Source organism: Oncorhynchus mykiss, chromosome 9, assembly GCF_013265735.2.
Source record: "Oncorhynchus mykiss isolate Arlee chromosome 9, USDA_OmykA_1.1, whole genome shotgun sequence".
In the NCBI taxonomy this organism is placed as follows: Eukaryota; Metazoa; Chordata; class Actinopteri; order Salmoniformes; family Salmonidae; genus Oncorhynchus; species Oncorhynchus mykiss.
This window is the reverse complement of record NC_048573.1, coordinates 15,585,435-15,600,170: the sequence shown is the minus strand read 5'-3', so window position 1 is coordinate 15,600,170 and position 14,736 is coordinate 15,585,435. Positions and strand designations below refer to the sequence as shown.

General features: G+C 43.9%; 1 protein-coding gene across 1 annotated transcript; it reads left to right on the top strand.

Annotated features, from left to right (window-relative positions):
• Positions 1–219: 219 nt before the first annotated feature.
• On the top strand, positions 220–5,037 carry b4gat1 (beta-1,4-glucuronyltransferase 1). The gene is made up of 3 exons (XM_036987420.1): positions 220–2,191; positions 3,774–3,974; positions 4,329–5,037. Exons 1-2 carry the CDS (start codon positions 1,085–1,087, stop codon positions 3,963–3,965), a joined length of 1,299 nt encoding a protein of 432 aa, XP_036843315.1. The 5' UTR covers positions 220–1,084; the 3' UTR covers positions 3,966–3,974; positions 4,329–5,037.
• Positions 5,038–14,736: the final 9,699 nt, after the last annotated feature.

Genomic DNA, 14,736 nt, shown 5'->3' with positions numbered 1-14,736 from the left:
TGAGGTAGTTGGATGGGCTATTTACAGATGGGCTATGTACAGGTGCAGTGATCTGTGAGATGCTCTGACAGCTGGTGCTTAAAGTTAGTGAGGGAAGTATTGGTCTCCAGCTTCAGTGATGTTTGCAATTCCATCCAGTCATTGGCAGCAGAGAACTGGAAGGAAAAGCGGCCAAAGGAGGAATTGGAATTGGCGAAGGCAGAACACAAGCTTTGGGTGGGTGGGTAATACCCAGGTGAAGGAGATGGGACTGTATGCAAGGGAGTTTAGTCTAACAGTAGCTATTCCTGTAAATCCACCATGGCTTCTCCTGCCTCCAGTTGTTGATCTGGAAGTGTTGGAGAGACTACAGATACCAAGGGAAGGCATTTATTTCCAGTATAGAGGAAAGTCGGGGAGGGGAGGTCGAGAGGAAGTGACAGAAGAGAGGAGGCTATTTTTACAAGATTAAGGGTGGGACACGGCTAGTTAAATAAGAACTTAAATGTGATCGGAAATCATCCAACAGGAAAATGTGATTATTGCCAGGGAACACACACCTTGGAGCATGTATTGCTACAGTGTGGGAAGGAGCGAGGCTGAGATCCAGTATGAGGGAGAAGGGGATACAGGAAACTAGCTTAGAGTATATTGAGTAGAACGTCATTAGATATAGTCACACATATTTTATATTTTTAAGAGCAACGGGGCTGGCATGTAGGATTTGGTTTCTCTCCGTACTCCAGTACAGTAGGTGTCGGTAATGCACCATAAAGTTGGATGCCAATCGCTGATAAACCCCATCGAAGAAGAATAACACGTCCTAACGTCTTGTTGATGTTCCTGAAACGCTATGATATAGACAGAACCGCAAAGCATCAGATATGAAGGCGGCACGTACAATGATTTCACGATCTAAAATCGAACCCTGTGGCCGCACTGCGTGGTGTCAACGACACGAGATATTCGAGCTCCCCCACGTACCCAAATTGCCAAATTAGCTAGCAAGCTAGCCAACTAGCAGTGGTAGATTTGATACCTTCCTGGGGCATATTGCTCAAGTATTTTTGACTTGCTGCATGTGGTGTACATGTAAAGGTCGGGAATGCATTTATCTAAGAAATGTTCCGCGTTCAAAGTGGTGCTCGGCGCTCTGGTGCTCGTGGCACTCTTACAAATGATTTACCTCTCCTTCCTATCGAAACTGCACGGTAAGCAGCAGCGCTACCGATACTCAGAGCTCTTCGGGAGCTCTGGCAAGAAAAATGCCAACCCGGAGAAAAACTCACGGAAAGAGCGTCTCAGGTACTCTCTGTCCACAGGGGGTATCTTTGATCCCAGCGGACAATACCGCGTGTACAAGAACTTGATAAAAAGCGATTTCTCTACCAATCAGAAACCAGGAGCGGATGCCAGCTCTCACTTCTTGGCCTTGGCAACGCACACATCCATCAACAACTTGCACCACCTGAATTCTTTAGTGGAAAGGTGGCAAAACCCTCTCTCTGTGGCCATATTCGCTCATGGCCAAGATGTCAAGTTTGCCACAGCCCTGGTCTACGCCCTCACCATTTTCTGCCCTCAGATCCAGGCCTTGGTGGACTTTCACTTGGTGTGCCACTCTGGGCAGATGGCCAGTTTCCCAGAGCAGGACCGGGAGCATTTCACCGGGCTTGAGGACTGTGCCGCTGTGTTTGCCAGGCTCGAGACGCACCGAGACAAATACCAGAACTATGCCATTGGTGGAAATGGAAACGTCTCCTACCCGAATAATCTCCTTCGGAACGTTGCCCGTGGCGGCACGGAAGCCAACTACATCCTGGTCATCGACATCGACATGGCGCCCAGTGCTGACCTCCACCAGCAGTTTCTGGCACTGGTCATGAGACGTGAACCCGCCACGGACGAGATCTTCGTGCTGCCCGCCTTCGAGATCCGCCACGTACGCAAGATGCCTGCCACCAAGTCGGAGCTGGTGCAGCTGTATCAGGTGGGCGAGGTGAGGCCCTTCTACGAGGAGCTATGCCCGCGGTGCCAGGCCCCCACAAACTACTCTCAGTGGGTGAACAGACACAGTCAGGGTTTGGGCCCCCTGGATGTGGCCTATACATTATCCTGGGTGGACCCCTGGGAGCCCTTCTACATCGGGCACCGCACCGTGCCCTTGTATGACGAGAACTTCAGGCAGTACGGCTTCAACCGCATCAGCCAGGTATGTGCTGTATGGATACGGGTAACCGGGTATTCTAGATTGCAGTGGAGATGCGGCACGTGTGTGTATGGTTGCACACAGTTAGGGCTTCATTACATCAACTGACACCGTACACTGCAGAACCCTTGCACTGCAGTAAAATATATAGTGTCTTTGGAAAGTATTCAGACCACTTGAATTTTTTCATGTTTTGTTATGTGATAGCCTTATTCTAAAATAGATTTTTTAAATCCTTAGGAATCTACACACAATACCCCATAATGATGACGCGAAAACAGGTTTTCAGACATTTTTGTAAATTTATAAAAAATAAAAACAGATACCTTAATTACATAATTATTCAGACCCTTCGGTAGGAGACTCGAAATTGAGCTCAGGTACATCCTGTGTCCATTGGTCATCCTTGAGATGTTTCTAAAACTTGATTGGAGTCTACCTGTGGTCAATTCAATTGATTCAATTGACATGATTTGGAAAGACACAACCTGTCTATATAAGGTCCCACAGTTGACAGTGCATGTCAAAACAAAATCCAAGCCATGAGGTCGAAGAAATTTTCCTTAGAGCTTAGAGCACAAATCTGGGGAAGGGTACCAAAACATTTTGGCAGCATTGAAGGTCCCCTAAAACACAGTGGCCTCCATTCTGAAATGGAAGAAAGGCCTTGGTCAGAGAACCCGATGGTCACTCTGACAGAGCTCCAGAGTTACTCTGTGGAGATGGGAGAACCTTCCAGAAGGACAACCATCTCTGCAGCACTCCACTAATCAGGCCTTTATGGTAGAGTGGCTAGACAGAAGGCACTCCTCAGTAAAAGACACATGACAGCCCACTTTGAGTTTGCCAGGCACCTAAAGACTCTCAAACAATGAGAAACGAGATTATCTGGTCTGATGTAACCAAGATTGAACTCTTTGGTCTGAATGCCAAACATAACGTCTGGAGGAAACCTGGCACCATCCCTACGGTGAAGCATGCTGGTGGCAGCATCAAGCTGTGGGGATGTTTTTCATTGGCAGGGACTGTGAGACTAGTCAGGATTGAGGGAAAGATGAATGGAGCAAAGTACAGAGATCCTTAATGAAATCCTGCTCCAAAGCGCTCAGGACCTCAGACTATGGCGAAGGTTCACCTTCCAACAGGACAATGACTAAGTGTAACCGATGTGAAATGGCTAGCTAATTAGCGGTGGTGCGCGCTAATAGTGTTTCAATCGGTGATGTCACTCTCTCTGAGACCTGAAGTAGTTGTTCCCCTTGCCCTGCAAGGGCCGTGGCTTTTGTGGCGCGATGGGTAACAATGCTTCATTGGTGACTGTTGTCGGTGTGTGCAGAGGGTCCCAGGTACGAGCCCGGGTAGGGGCGAGGGGACAGGCTAAAGTTATACTGTTACATAAGTACACAGCCAAGACAACGCAGGAGTGGCTTTGGGACAAGTCTCTGAATGTCCTTGAGTGACCCAGCCAGAGACCGGACTTGAACCCGATCGAACATCTCTGGAGATAACTTTTAGCTGAATAAAGTATCACCATTTCATGTTGTCCCCCTTACCTCTTCTCCCCCTTCTCCTCTCCCCTCCCTAGGCCTGTGAGCTCCATGTGGCAGGCTACAGGTTCTCCGTGCTGAACTCTGCCTTCGTGGTGCACAAAGGGTTCAAAGTTCAGGGCGAGTTCCACAGCAGGAAAGACGAGGAGAACCGAAGGAACCGCCTGCTCTTCCGCAGCTTCAAGGAGGGCCTGAAGACCAAGTACCCCTCATCCCCTCGACGCTGCTGAGGAGACCAGGTGAGAACACTGGTGCCTGATTGACACTATACGGTGAATCAATGGGTTGGCCTGGTTACGCAGCCACCGTAGTTGCTGGTATCGTGCTAGGGATGATATCCAAGCCAACATAGTACGGTCTGGCCCTATAGTGTGATTCAGCATTGGATCACTTCTCCCCTAAGTATGGCTCTAGGGGTTGATTTGGAGAAGTTCACAAGACTTCTGTCCAGCAAGAAATCAACAAATGACTCCCTACACTACAACATGAGCCAGTCTGGTCCATCAATTTCTGCAAATTTTTCTTTCATTCAACCCCTGGAGAGACACCTGACTACTAGGGTTTCTTCATCATCGTTACCTATGTATTTACAGTGAGGGTGGTCCTATCATTTCCAGTGGTTTCCAGTGCCCTCTGACCTTCATCCAGCTCAAGGAGAACAAAACATTGAAACTTTTTACTGACACAGAATATTTTGTAAATATGACCTTGTTCTATATAAGTTGGGACACTACCATAGAGAGATGCAGTCTATGTAGCGGGAAAGAGTGAGTGGTCTGGGTCTACCACTGTTATGATACCAGCGTGTTAACTGGAAAAAGTTAGTTATTTAATACCTGCAGGTTTTACAAACACTGATGAATGTTTAGAGAGACTGTAAAAGCAATGGATAATATACATGTTATTCACTACTACTGACATAGATACTCTATTTAATTGAAATGCTCACTTATTTATAAAGGATTAGATTGTTATGGTTTGTGAATATTTGAAGTGTGAAGTGTTTTGTGAACACTGATGTTGTTTTCTTAAAGGTGATCAGCTGTTCAGGCCAAGTACAGTGTGTAGGCCCTAGCGTCCATCCCAAATGGCACCCTATTCCCTATAGACTACTAATAGAACAATAGGGTGCCAATCGGGACCTACCCATAGTCTGCATCCTGGATATTTGGCGTGTGAACATATGGTACAGTACTACTATTTTCTGCATAGATGGGGACTGACTCGTTAGACCTGTGAAGAACTTACTGTAGCACAGAGAAGCTCTGTACTCCAACCACTAATAAATGTTGTTTTTAGTTATTTGAGAGTACATTTTTAATTACATTTTGAAAGTTTACATATTAGTGAGATATTTTTCAAATGTAATGTTTTCTCCCTGACTTGGTTCAAGTTGTCCGAAAGTAAATGTAAATTCATAGGCTGCGTTTGTTTGGATTCCTATTAAAATACAACAAAACTTTAACTTCATTCTTAAATTGCTTTTCATTAAATGTCCTATTTGGAGTGGAAGTTAATTGGCTGAACTATGTTACTACATTATTTAAAACGATCAAAATATTTTTTGACCATTTCAAGTTGCTATGTAGAATGTTTTTTTGGCACACATTTGTGTGTAGTAGCAACACAAACCAGCAGAAGGCAGTGGAGTGAAGGTTCTCTATGTTCAGAGGATATATCTTGTAGGACTACAGTTCTTGTTCTGTTGATTCTAAATCAAGTTCCTGAGTACGTCAATCCAGTAGATTTTCATGCTAACCATATACTTCTTAGATGATTGGGAAGGTGTTTACATCTTAGATAAGTGTTCAAGTCCAGTCCTCCAGTACCCCCAACAGCACACATTTTTTGTTGAAGCCCTGAACAAACACACCTGATTCTACTCATTGAGGGATTGATGATTAGTTGACAAGTTGAGTCAGGTGTGCTTGTCCAGGGCTAAAATTAAAAAGTGTGCTGTTGGTGGTACTGACTTAGATGATTGGATGCAAAAAACTACACATTAGGTATATCTCAATTTCTCTCCCGTTTTTTAATGAATTCCATTGTCAATTCAGGAAGTGGAAAAGTCAACATATATAAAACAATGGACAGTTATCCATTCATGAATTTGGAAGTGAACTTGTATCTTTCCATCCGAGCAAACCGTATCTGTAGTGTGGTGTTGTTCACAGCTTGTGAGGCCACAACATGTCTGAGTTTAAAAGCTATCCCTAAACCAATGGGAGCTGACGCCAAAGGTGATTCGGCCTAACATCCAATTAAAGGCCCCTTTTTACTAATCAACATGACCTGTATTGAAGTAAACTCTACCGAGCCCTGTGATTTGCCTAACGCCTGATAGGGGTATGTTGAATTAGATCTGTAAGGCAGACACACATCTAGTAGGGTTGCGTCCCAATAATATCAAATTATTTTGAAATGTGCGTTTCCCACAAATCTGAAAGTATTGGGAGGGTGGACGAGGTGGAGTCAAGGGTTAGTGGAAGTTCCCACCATATTTCTTATTATACCAGTAATGTCTTTTCAAATCAGTGTAGTGAAGTGAACAAAGGAGATATTATTGGGACGTAGCCTAGAAGTCTTCCAATAAGAGGGAACTACAGAGCAACACTAGAATGGCCTTAGCCGCAAGTGATGTTTTTCACTTCATGGTGGTGTTTTGGTTTTTTTCTAACCTAATGTATTTCTAGGCGGAATCATAGGCCTTCATAGGCTGCGTTTACACAGGCAGCCTAATTCTGATATTTTTCCACTAATATTGGTCTTTTTTTCCGATTTCAGCTCTTTCGCCCATAACTGGGCAACAAAAATCTAAATTGGTCTGCCTGTGTAAACACAGCCGTATAAGCATATCTGAAAACCAAACTGGAAATTATATATTTTTTCACGAGTAGGAACTAAAGACTTGCGAAACAGTCTGTCGCAAGTGATTACGGTATAAAAAAATATACATTTAAATGACAATCTCTCATCTCCGTTTTATAGAGAAACTTAACAGCAACAACACAAGTTAATGAGGTTAGCTGACTAGTGGTGTGACGGTTGCCACGTGAGGACGTTCGTGACAAAGTGAAATTTTTGTGGCTAAGCCGCCTTGCGTTCCCGAACCAGGTGGAGAGACAAAGAAGAGAATAACACGCTATCACTGCTGCTGGACACTTGGTTCATCATACCAACCCGTTCAGCTCATAATCTCAACACCAGCTGAACATTTCTTGGAAGTCTTCCTATCTAAACTGATACACATCTCCTCTCTCACCCCAACAACTCCACTTCACAACCATATCATATATTTTTTTTAAATCTTCAACATTTTCTTTTGTCGTTTATTTTTGTGTTCCTCTCCTTTATCTCACCGGACCAATGACTATTAGCATATTGTCTCTTCCTCTCTCTCTGATTCCCTACCCTTCTCCTCAGTGTCTCCCTCAGCCCCCTCCTTAATAACCCCCACCTCGTCCCATCCATGGTGTTTGGGGGGGGGGGGGGGGGGGGGGGGGGGGGTATTAAGCAGGTTTGGTGAGGTAAAGTGGGGTTTATCTCCACAGCTTTGGAGAGCTGCAGCTTATTTGGGTCAGGGAGCTTTACGACAAGAGCAATTAGGGCTGGCCTCTATGTGGAGCTAGCAGGAGGCCTACCACTGGATTAGCAAGGAGAGGAGGAGGAGAGGAGGTGTGTTTCACACAGTGTGTGTGTGTGGACAGCTTCTGTACTACGGGGGGAGGCCAGGCCAGCTGGACACCCCGGCCTAGTGGTGGTTTTTTTGGGGGGGGGGCCTTGTGGAGTGAGGAAGCAGTGACCCCAAAACTAGGACTGGAGAGTCAATGTGTGTCCCAAAATGGCACCCTATTCCCTTATAGTGCACTACTTTTAACAGCCCTATGGGCCCCGGTCGAAAGTAGTGCACTGTAAAGGGAATAGGGTGCCATTTGGGACGTACACATATATTAAAGTAGTGCTAAATGACCTGTTGTCTATGGCCACAGCATGTTAAACAGTCAGTCATTGAAAATGTTCACCATTAAAACCTTATTGCGTGCTGCTAATGACAGGCTACCTCTGTTGATTGACCATTAGAGAGCACTTGACTGGTAAATCAATCAATCAATCAATGCCCTTCTTAATTGATTGCCCCTTAGGGGATAAGTGAAGTTGTATGGAATTGAATTGAACCACGACTCTGTCTCTGTATGCAGAGTTGAATAACATATCTGTATGATGCAGTACAGGATAAATGCTGTCTGGTTATCTCAAGGTGCATTTTGAGTCATTGTGTGTCATTGAAACAACATTGAGGTAAGTTAAATAAAATGTCACCAACTAGAAAAGGGAAATCAAATCTGCCCTACACTCTCCAAGTAGAAGTTGTTGAGTGTTCCATGTCTGATGGGTCTGCCTGAATTCAACTGAGGTCACTCTCTAGCTGATAGGTCATGACCGATCAACAACATGTTAAAACTTTACTATGAACTTCTTCTTTTTTTAATCAAAAGTAGCTTTTGACTACATGGAAATGTTTTTTTTAAATGACTTAAGTAATATCCTAACTATAAACCAAATAGGACTACACTTCAGTAAAATGTGAGAAGTGCTTGTGTCTCAGGGTGAGAGGAACCGGTCAAACACAACGGGACTTTGTATACATTTCCCCAAAAAGGTGAGACATCTGTCTGAGGGGTGAGAGGAACAGGTCAGCTTTTGTCACCTGGTAACACTGAACTCCGGGAGGGAGTGATCTGTCTCACCTAGACGAGTGTGAGCTTATCAGTCATCAAATGGCAGCTTCAGGAGTAGATTATGTCTGCTTATGGAACAAGTTCCCACCGATGCACACAGATGACTCTGGCCAGTTAAGTCCAGTGTTCTTGGACACCCTGGCTACTAGCACCTTAAACGTATCCTGCTAACACGTCTTCCCTCCGCCCCCTTGGTATCCAGCTAGTTGGGGCAGTTCTTATAGGGCGTGACACTGACCGGGGGCAAAGACAATCAGGCCTAACGGATCACGGTAATCTCTCTCACCGAGCCTCACCAGCGCCTTGCTTTTAGCCTCCAAGTCCTCCTCGCCTCTTTCGCCTTCAGGTTGTCTTCCCCGCAGCCCAGCGGCTTCCTAGAAGCCTCCTCCAAGTTCTCCCCTCCTCCCCGCTGTAGCATGAATTCATCAAGAGCGAACAGACGGTGGCGGGCAGGGCGTCCCCCTCTGACACACGGTTGCACACTGTCACGTGCACTGAGGCTCGAACACAGTTGCATACATACAGACACACACACACAACAAGGAACCAACAAGTTGGTGCAGGAACCTACTGACCTGACACTGGTCACACGGAGCTAAATTAAACCTGTCTCCTCGATCGATGCGCTAATGCAAGATCCTCTATCACAATCATTTAGTAACAGATGAAGGATGACATGATATTGACTGTGTTTGTACACCAGCTGCACATTCATTGGGCCCTCAGCTTGGGACCCCAGTTAGGATTTGACATGATACGTGTTGTATTGCATTAAGACTAAGTGGAGGCGAGTGCACCAAGAGGGGATACAATAAATAAGGATCAATGAGTTAGCCAGCTAACTTTTGATAAACAACCAGAAATAACAAGGATTTTCTGGTTCATTGAAAAAGCTACACTTAGATTATTTAGGTAAATTAGCTGGCTGGATAAACCTCTCTGGTACACACTGTGGTACACATGTTTTTCCATAACAAAAAGCAGTAGAAATCGTTTCCATTTGTTAAACGTCACTCAAGAATAAAGACAATTATAGAGTGCTGGGTCAGTAACCGAAAGGTCGCTGGTTCGAATACCCGAGCTGACAAGGTGAAAAATCTGTCTGTACCTTTGAACAAGGCACTTAAGACTATTTTGCTTCGGGGACATTGTACCACTATGGGATGACCCTGTAAAACAACACATTCACCCACTGGAAAATAAAAAAAATGTGTATTTGTTATGAATTAATAATAACCATGCTAACAATGTGTCTCAAAATGTGTATCTCTGAGTATCTATCCATCAATCAATTACTTAAGTCTCTTCGGTGCTCTTCAGAGTAATTATGAGCTCAGGTCAGTGTGTATGTAGTACTCTCCTATCAGTGCCTCTAGATGACACACAAACAAATGTTATGCATGAGCCTTTAAGCACTCTTAAATCACCATCCTCTTCATCCCTCCCCCACTCTTCACTCTGTCCACCTGTCCCTCCCGCGGCGCCCGTTTGCTGACCACCTCTCCTCTGACGGGCGTGGCTGTGGGTGAGGCGGGAGGGAGGGAGGGAGGATCAGAAGAGGTAAGTCACTGAAGCAGGAATTAATGAGTATTAAAGTATTAGGTGAGAATAAGTCCTACCTCTAAGCCATTTAGCATTTCTAAACAACTCCAATAACACCTGTTATATCATTGAGTCGCAGCGAGGCTGCATAGCATGAGAATGAAATGATTTCCCCTTGAGAGACACCTAAGACATGATGGCCAAACTGGTGAGTGAAAAGTTATCATTGAGTTCGCAGGTATGGAGACTTGAAAGACAAGTACACATTTTAAACACAATGTTTATGAGTATGATATTCAATTTGACTACAATTGGTAAAGGAGTGATAACCATCAAATATAACTCAATACCAATAGAATTGAGACTCCAATCCAAATCCACAGAACTGCCTATTGAGTTGCAGACAGAATGCAAGAAGCGAACAGTGAATAGTTTTTTTGACACAGGGCTTCTAAGATTTCAAAGAATTGTAAGACTCTCTTTCATTTCCTTGGATATTCTCTTCTAATTTCTGGGTTATGATGTCATGGCGGCAGGGTGGCTGTAGTTACATATGAGGACACTGAGGTCCAGACCTGGGTCATTAGAATTTCATAAGGTGAAACTTGGTTGTGCATCAGCAGTTTTCCTCTTGTGATGTCACTCAATCAGCCCATGTCAGTATAACATTTTTAAATTGGTAAATCAGTCTAGTTAGTTTAGCCAGCTTTCTAAACCAGTAGTAATCATGGCCATATTACCGACCGGGCAAATGCTCACAGGACACATGCCAAGGGGCCCTGACCCCCAGGGGCCCTGACCTCCAAGGGGCCACCCATTGATTTTGTTAGTCACTCTCACTTGGATATCATATGGCATAAATCATGCCAAAGTGTCTAGAATTATAGGAAATGTACAAATGTAGCAACAAAAGAGTCTGGTAAAGCAAATGCATTTGTTTACCTTTTCTCAATAAAATACTTTTTCTGCTAACAGATCCCTCTGTACTTATTACATTATAGTTTTTAATCCCAGTGCTGTATAAATGTGAGTAATTGTGTAGCAGCTAATAGTATAGCTCATAAGCTGTGTGTCTGAAGATCAACTGAGGTGAATGAAGCTACAGCAGCCAATGTGATAATGGCTGGGGTCATTTGTGCTTGTTTTTGCTGTGCTCCTAATAGCATTTTAGAGTTTTTAAATTGTATACAAATGCAGTAAATGACCTTTACCTTTCTAAAAATGTCAAGACAGACATCACCATGACCACTAATAGCCACCAGGATCATCTCCTATAGTACAAAACAAAGTATGAAAATGTATGCACTCTACTGAAAGTTGCTCTGGATAACAGCGTCTGCTAAATTACAAAAATGTAAATATGTAGTTCTTGTAGCCTTTGGTGCTAGTCACTAATGACAGATTCAGAGCACAAGGGCCAATGGCCAGCCCAGTAATTAAACAAACAAACCCTGAGAGTGATCCGTCCACCCACCCATCCGTCTCTGGATCTATTTTCTCCTGCAGAGAGCCTAAATTAGAATGTGTCGTCAGTTGGTCGGTTAGCCACCGAGAGGAGATCCCCTTGTGTAAACTAATCTTCACACACAGCAGTGGATGATACCTTCGTTAGGGTGGATCCATAGAAATAGTATTACTAGAGAGCGGGCATCTCCATCCAAGTGGCGATTCCATGATGGGTGGCCAGAGCTCGTGCTTCAACTTCTATGGGCGGTGGAGTACTTTCTGGGACTGTATTAGGAGGATGGGCCATTAACTGAAGCGGAAAAGAACATCTCATTATGATATATAATCTCTGTTCGGCTTTATGACCCCCCGGTGACATCTAGACTAATTTGACCATTGATTCAAGTTAGAAGGGATTTTCTGTAGAATCTCTCCTGGAAATGAGATGTGTGTTAGTTAGGTAACTTGTCATTGTGGTAAATATTGTACAATGTGGTAAACATTTTTGGGGGTTAATTTTCATTAGCATGAAAAGTTACATAGATAGCCTTTATGCTTTTTAGTTGTGTTTGAAAACCTATTCCTGTGGATATCATCATATCACAGGGAGAAAAGTATGGATCAACCCGCCATACACTGTACCTCTCAACAACAACAAAAAAGTCAACTGATATTTAGTACAATGCAAACAACAAAAACAGGTATGTTGTGAACACGTGGTAAATGCTGGTTAAAATAAGAGCTCTGCGGTGTCCTTCTGACTGTTAAGATGAGATGAGGATTCCCCCCTTGTCTTTTGCTCTTTCACCTCTATAGCACCACTCCACAGCGTCAGGGGAAGTGAATATATTGTTTGTTTGGTGCTGCGAGGGAGGCCCTGCTAGGTGGGGAAGGAACAGGGGAGCAGGCGGGACACTAGACCTGTCTGAGAGTATACTGGTATTGAGTTGCAAATGCATTTGTAATTAGCCCCTACTTCACTTGCAGGGAGGGAATTAGTGTGTGTGTGTTGGTGTGTTACGCTTATGCGAGTGTGTGTGTGTGTGCTTACTGCATGTGTTTCGCTGTGTGTGTGTTGACCCCCTTTTCTTTGGGGAGAAATGGGGGTTGGGGCCAATGATGAGTAAATAATGGTAATTAGTTCTCCTCCCAGTTGCTTGTTAATTGTGTTGTGTTGTGGATTTATACAGCATGGTTGGATGGATAATACCCCGCCCACAGGGCCTAACACCCCCTGCCTTTCCTGATGGCAAAACCAACAGCTAGTTTTTAAGCAGGGCTTCTTGCTTAAGCCTAATTAATTATGCCAAGTGGGGTTCCACCATCATAATGCCTTGGAGTGCATCACAAATGGCTCTCTCTTCTCTATATGGTGCACTACATTTTCCCAAGGCCCATAACACTCTGGTCAAAAGTAGTGTACCATTTATAGGGAATAGGGTACCATTTGGAACGCAGGCCTTGTCTTGTCCAGAAAGGGGAGGAGGGTACGGGAAGGGGGTCCAGATATGTGCATATGGTCACAGAATTAATTAGAACACAAATGTATTATGTTGTATCTCTATGATACAGACTGTAGAAGTAGTGGTGTTATAGCACATTCTGCTTTGAGATCGTAGTTGTTTAGTCACGTCACTTATGAGACCATTTTTTTTCGGCCAGGTAGCTAAACCATCCCGTTGTTAACTTTCTTGCCTACATAGTCAATATTGCACTCTTGCAAGTTTACAAGCTGAACAAAACACATTGGAGAGTTGGTGAAGCCGCAGTGCATGCTCTTACTAAGACCGAGGGCTCGATTCAATCCCTAGCGCTGAATATCAGAGTTACAGCGTGATCTGCATACACAGTAAACGTTGCATATGTCGGCTCAAGCGCGCCATACTGCTGAACATAGGCAATACAGATTGAATCCAGCCCTAAGTGTTTATCACCTGTTTCCTGACACTTCAAATAACTCTGCTAACAAATGGATAAATAGATAGAAATGTTGCTACAAGGTTGATGACCACTCTTCAGCCCCAATATGTTTGATTCAGCTTGGAAACTTTGCTTGCTCAGCTTGGTATTTGGTATTAGGATTAGCTGTTGCAAAAGCAGCAGCTACTCTCCCTGGGGTCCACAGAAACCATGAAACATGACATAACACAGAACATTAATAGACAAGGACAGAACTACATAGAAAAAATGTAAAAGCACACGTAGCCTACATATCAATACATACACTATATAGGTCAAAGAGTGCAATGCTGATAATTCAATTAAGAATATGAACAATTTGATTAGGTTAACATTGGCGGGCTCGATCAGCACGCTATTGTCTGTATCATATCAAAACAATGCCTCTAAGAATGTATAGTATTCAGTAAATCAATACAGTTTAAACACCCCGATACTGACTGACGCACACACACACACCATCATCCGCTCATCCCATCTTCATTTTATGATTCATCCCATTCTAACGTCTTGGGAGTGGTTTATCAGATTTCAGCTCCCTCAGTCTGCTCTCAGTGTTAATAGATTGGGGGTTGGTTGGGGTTCAGTGAGGGGGATAGAGGGGTGTGTGTGGCAGTGGAGGGAAGTGTCTGAGACCTAACAGGGTCAGATTAATGGTATGATCTTCCCCCAGTTCATCTTTCTCCCTCTCTCTGTTCCTCTAAATACCAGCTGTGTGCCACTTGAACACACACACAGTACAATCCCCCCTGACACACACGCACACACTGCACCCCACTGCCCTGATAATCTAATCTAGTTTTAGGATATAACATATTGCCAGGTTATCATACGCTGCCCTCTGGGAATCTGTACTCTTTCCTTGAGTTAGGCTACTTGCTGTTTCTGCTGACTTCATTTGAAAAATACTATATTTGTCACAAATCGTTTTTTTACACTGCAATTATAATGTTGTACATTTTAAAACCTTAATACTTTGGTTGATATTAACGTTAAACTGGATATTTTTATATGGACATGCAGTATAAACATTTAAAATAACAATGTCCCTGTACATACAGTGTAGACCTTACCGTGAAATGCTTACTTACAAGCCCTTAACCAACAGTGCAGTTCAAGGAGAGTTAAGAAAATATTTACCAAATAAACTAGTAAAAAATAATTAAAAGTAAGTAATGTAAGTAGTCCGGCGGATTTTTCGATGAATTGTTCAGGAGTCTTATGGCTTGGGGGTAGAAGCTGTTAAGGAGCCTTTTGGACCTAGACTTGGCTCTCCTCTACCGCTTCCTGTGTGGTAGCAGAGAAAACAGTCTCT

Coding starts and splice junctions, on each gene's coding strand:
- b4gat1 (XM_036987420.1), top strand. CDS start 1,085: ATGCATTTATCTAAGAAATGTTCCGCGTTCAAAGTGGTGCTCGGCGCT. Junction 2,192..3,773: donor GCTTCAACCGCATCAGCCAG/GTATGTGCTGTA, acceptor TCCCCTCCCTAG/GCCTGTGAGCTCCATGTGGC.